Raw genomic sequence first — 5,619 nt, forward strand, 5'->3', positions numbered from 1 at the left:
CACTCACACACTCACTCACACACACACACTCACACAGAGACACTCACTCACTTACGCATACTCTCTCACACACACACGCACAGACTCAGACACACACACACTCACTCACTCACTCACACACACACTCACACTGACACACTCACTCACTCTCTCTCTCACACACACACACACACACACACTTACACTGACACACTCACACTGACACACTCACACACACACACACTTACTCTCACACACACTCACTCACTCACACACACACTCACACTGACACACTCACTCACTCTCTCTCTCACACACACACACACACACACACTTACACTGACACACTCACACTGACACACTCACACACACACACACTTACTCTCACACACACTCACTCACTCACACACACACTCACACTGACACACTCACTCACTCTCTCTCTCACACACACACACACACACACACTTACACTGACACACTCACACTGACACACTCACACACACACACACTTACTCTCACACACACTCACTCACTCACACACACACTCACACTGACACACTCACTCACTCTCACACACACACACACAAGCATGCCCTTGGACTGTTTGCGCACACACTCACACAGAAGAGCCTGCGGTGTGTGTGTGTGTGTGTGTGTGCAATTCATGCAGTTAGTAGAGGAATCTCGAGGGCTGCATCCAAATTTGCATACTATCTGTACTGTATAGTATGAAAAATTAGGGTTATTGCATCCTAAAATAAATTATAATATAATGAAGGATGCCAAATACGTCTGGTTTGTGCACTGTTTCTGAAATAAACATTCGTTCATTATTTTTGGTCTTATATTCCTCCTTGCACTATGAACAGTGAGGAGTGACTGTTTTCAGAAGAATTTTAGACAAAAGTTTAGCATTTTCATTACTTATGAAAAGGTTTTATTTTCCATATGCTAATTCCAAAATGATAAAAATATATATATATATATCACACCTTAAATAAATAAACTATATGTGTGTAGTTAATTATATTGATATTATAAAATATTATAATATTAATATAAATAATTTATATTATTATTTTGTTAGAAAATGCATAACATTTATAGCTCATTTATAGTATTAATGAAGATATAGTAAAATAAAACTGAACAATGTGAGACAAAAACTTTGCACTATATGGTAACACTTTTTTTTAGAGTCTCTTAACTAGTTGCTTATTAGCATGCATATTACTAGAATATTAGCCATTTATTAGTACTAATTAAGCACATAATAATGCCTTATTCTACATGACCTTATTCTACATCCCTAATCCTTCCCAATACCTAAACTTAACTACCTTACCAACTATTAATAAGCAGCAAATTAGGAATTTATTGAGGGAAAAGTCGTAGTTAATAGTGAATAAGTGTTCCCTATTATAAAGTACACTATATATATATACTGTATATACATACACAAAATAAGCCTAAATGATCAAAAGTAATATAATTGGAGAATTTGCAGGTAATGAATGATTGTAGAGAGATGCTAATGTTTGCATTGATTATAAGGAAATGCTCTGAGGTCTGAAGATGCAGGTTTTGGGTGGTAGCGTCTCACTGCATACTCACTGTCTGTAAGTATGTACTTGAGTGTGCAAAGCAGATGCAGTGTTTTCATGAACATCTGTCTCTGTCTCTACAGTAATCTGGATGTTCAGTAGACGTCTCTCTGTGGGTCTGAAGCGGTTTTGCTGTTCTCCAGGATGCATTCTGCTCTTCTGAGCACGAGCGAGATGAACTGAAGAACCTTCCAGACAAAAACCTTGATCCTTTTCTACCTGGCTACCTGGGTCTGATCGATTCCCCTCAAGAACAACGTTAGCTCGCAGAAAATCCAGTGTGTTTGTGAATCCAGACATCAGGACATCAGGAGACTCCCTCAAATACATCTCGTCAGTTTCCCATAATGCACTAGACTAGATTTAATGTCTTCAATCATTCCATGAGCTCCTCTGGACGACGTGACTCTTCCTGATCGGTCACTATCCATGCGTCCAGCGTGGAGCTTCCTCATTATGCAATATGAACTCCTTTCCGTGATTGCATGTAATTACATGATACATTTGTATTTTGTGTACTGTACATCTGTTCGGAGTGGAATACAGTTAAAATATGCGATAAAAAGTAAAGATTGGAGACTGAAAGCATTGCTGCGGATGACTGCGATATCATGTGATGCTAGAAGCTGCTGTGAAACCGCCGGAGCAGAACCATATCAACATCACGTATGAATCGAGCGGGAATCATGTGAGTCCTGTCTTTTCCTATCAGTCGTGTTGTCAGACATGCTCCTTTTTGTATATTACTTTCTCTGTATTTTTCATAAGTCGGATGAATTTTATTATAGATCAACGTTGGTCTGTTATAGTGTTTCAGATTGTCTTCATTAAAACATGCAGAATTCCTCTATTCAGGTCAGCACACGGCAGAAAATCATTCAATCAATATTTTTGTCTTGTTTTTAAATAAATTCTTGAACATCCTTAAAACGAGATGCATTTACTTGAGAATTAAAAATTAAAACCATGTGTGTATATATATATTTGAATTATAAAAGTTCATATTTGAGGAACATTTTCCAATATTTCTTTTTCCTTTTAAAAACGTTTTATTTATTGTCATCTTTTATCGAATTTTTTTGAATGTCTATTATAATTTTATAGCTTTATAATTTATAATTAGAATTTAGAATCGTTTTTTTTAAGCTATTTTCATTATTATTATTAATTTATTATAAATATATTATTTAAAAAATACATATTCCATTCTAGGAACAGCTACCAATATTTTTTTTTTATTTATTGTCGTCTTTTATCGATATAATTTTACATGACCTTATTCTACATCCCTAATCCTTCCCAATACCTAAACTTAACTACCTTACCAACTATTAATAAGCAGCAAATTAGGAATTTATTGAGGGAAAAGTCGTAGTTAATAGTGAATAAGTGTTCCCTATTATAAAGTACACTATATATATATACTGTATATACATACACAAAATAAGCCTAAATGATCAAAAGTAATATAATTGGAGAATTTGCAGGTAATGAATGATTGTAGAGAGATGCTAATGTTTGCATTGATTATAAGGAAATGCTCTGAGGTCTGAAGATGCAGGTTTTGGGTGGTAGCGTCTCACTGCATACTCACTGTCTGTAAGTATGTACTTGAGTGTGCAAAGCAGATGCAGTGTTTTCATGAACATCTGTCTCTGTCTCTACAGTAATCTGGATGTTCAGTAGACGTCTCTCTGTGGGTCTGAAGCGGTTTTGCTGTTCTCCAGGATGCATTCTGCTCTTCTGAGCACGAGCGAGATGAACTGAAGAACCTTCCAGACAAAAACCTTGATCCTTTTCTACCTGGGTGCCACTTCCTGATCGATTCCCCTCAAGAACAACGTTAGCTCGCAGAAAATCCAGTGTGTTTGTGAATCCAGACATCAGGACGTGCATCGACTCCCTCAAATACATCTCGTCAGTTTCCCATAATGCACTAGACTAGATTTAATGTCTTCAATCATTCCATGAGCTCCTCTGGACGACGTGACTCTTCCTGATCGGTCACTATCCATGCGTCCAGCGTGGAGCTTCCTCATTATGCAATATGAACTCCTTTCCGTGATTGCATGTAATTACATGATACATTTGTATTTTGTGTACTGTACATCTGTTCGGAGTGGAATACAGTTAAAATATGCGATAAAAAGTAAAGATTGGAGACTGAAAGCATTGCTGCGGATGACTGCGATATCATGTGATGCTAGAAGCTGCTGTGAAACCGCCGGAGCAGAACCATATCAACATCACGTATGAATCGAGCGGGAATCATGTGAGTCCTGTCTTTTCCTATCAGTCGTGTTGTCAGACATGCTCCTTTTTGTATATTACTTTCTCTGTATTTTTCATAAGTCGGATGAATTTTATTATAGATCAACGTTGGTCTGTTATAGTGTTTCAGATTGTCTTCATTAAAACATGCAGAATTCCTCTATTCAGGTCAGCACACGGCAGAAAATCATTCAATCAATATTTTTGTCTTGTTTTTAAATAAATTCTTGAACATCCTTAAAACGAGATGCATTTACTTGAGAATTAAAAATTAAAACCATGTGTGTATATATATATTTGAATTATAAAAGTTCATATTTGAGGAACATTTTCCAATATTTCTTTTTCCTTTTAAAAACGTTTTATTTATTGTCATCTTTTATCGAATTTTTTTGAATGTCTATTATAATTTTATAGCTTTATAATTTATAATTAGAATTTAGAATCGTTTTTTTTAAGCTATTTTCATTATTATTATTAATTTATTATAAATATATTATTTAAAAAATACATATTCCATTCTAGGAACAGCTACCAATATTTTTTTTTTATTTATTGTCGTCTTTTATCGATATAATTTTATGAATGTCTATTACAGGTTTTTAGCTTTATTATTATAATTTGTAATTTAGTATAGTTATTTTTTTTATTGGCAAATTGTTTCTTTTATTTATTATTTTAAACAGTTATTATTATTACTATACAAATTATTTTATAAAAAAATGTTTTATAATTCTATTTATAATTATAATTTTTTATTTAATATAGTTATTATTATTAACATTGCCAGTGAGGTATGAAAAGTACATCATTCACCATATCATAACATTTTGCTTCTCAAATAAATGCATCTTATTTTAAGCATCTTATAACACTGCTGGAAAACAATGTTTTTATGGAGCACTGAGCGTTCTCTATAGAGTCAATATCTATAATGCCATAATCTCACAGATCTTTTGGAGGTGATCGAGAGTGTACAGTATGTTTGTAATCATTCAACATGAACTCTGAAGTTTTATGTTAAGATTGATCGTCTGTGTTTGTGAACACTGAACTGACTCGAAACGGCCCACGCTTAAATCTCAGCTTTTAAAACCTTGTCATTCTGCTTTTTTAAGCTTTACTCCATTTCAACAAGGAGTTTCTAAAATCTTTTTTTAATTTTTTTTATAATGGTTTATGTATTGTCATCTTTTATATATGTAATTTTATGGATGTCTATGAAAACTTTATAGTTTTTTAATATATTTTTTTTTGTTTGTTTTGTTTTGTTTGTTTGTAAGGCTAATTTCAGATGTGCTGAATATCATAATCATGGTCACAACAGGAATTTATATAAACATGTTAAAATGTACAGAATCTGCCGTGAAAATAATTCAGACATGCTTAATTTTGTAAAATCAAAGAAAAGTCACATTTACAATAATGCACTTAAAATGGAGTTAAAAATTGGATACTCAGTTTGGGTTTTAAAGGATAAAATGGCCTTATTTGAATAGTGAAACAATATTCAATATTATCAAAATCAATCCCATTTCTCATGTTTCATGGTATAGTATAATGTACAATATGTTTTAAAGTGTAATAATGTACTGTATGTGTGAAGTAATGAGCGTTTGATTTTTGGGGCGTTTGGTTTGTAATTCTTCAGACGTCTGGTGTGAAGCTCTAGCGTTTAAGTATCTGTTCTACAGTCTGCCCTCAGTAACTGGTGTGTGTGTGTGTGTGTGTGTGTGTGTGTGTGTGTGAGTGTGTGAGTGTG

At 33.9% G+C, this 5,619-nt stretch overlaps 1 protein-coding gene across 3 annotated transcripts in view; it reads left to right on the forward strand.

The window, feature by feature from the left end:
- Positions 1 to 1,795, forward strand: part of LOC107552702 (phosphatidylinositol 4-phosphate 5-kinase type-1 gamma-like) — a 50,040-nt gene extending 48,245 nt beyond the window's left edge. For all 3 annotated transcript variants that reach the window (XM_016234655.1, XM_016234656.1, XM_016234657.1), the window contains one exon: positions 1,670 to 1,795. In XM_016234655.1, coding sequence (XP_016090141.1) covers positions 1,670 to 1,672 — 3 coding nt within the window. In that variant the 3' untranslated portion in view covers positions 1,673 to 1,795. The remainder of the gene's footprint in view (positions 1 to 1,669) is intronic.
- Positions 1,796 to 5,619: the final 3,824 nt, after the last annotated feature.

The sequence above is a fragment of the Sinocyclocheilus grahami genome, unplaced genomic scaffold (genome assembly GCF_001515645.1).
Source record: "Sinocyclocheilus grahami isolate Dianchi unplaced genomic scaffold, SAMN03320097.WGS_v1.1 scaffold456.1, whole genome shotgun sequence".
Classification (NCBI taxonomy): Eukaryota; Metazoa; Chordata; class Actinopteri; order Cypriniformes; family Cyprinidae; genus Sinocyclocheilus; species Sinocyclocheilus grahami.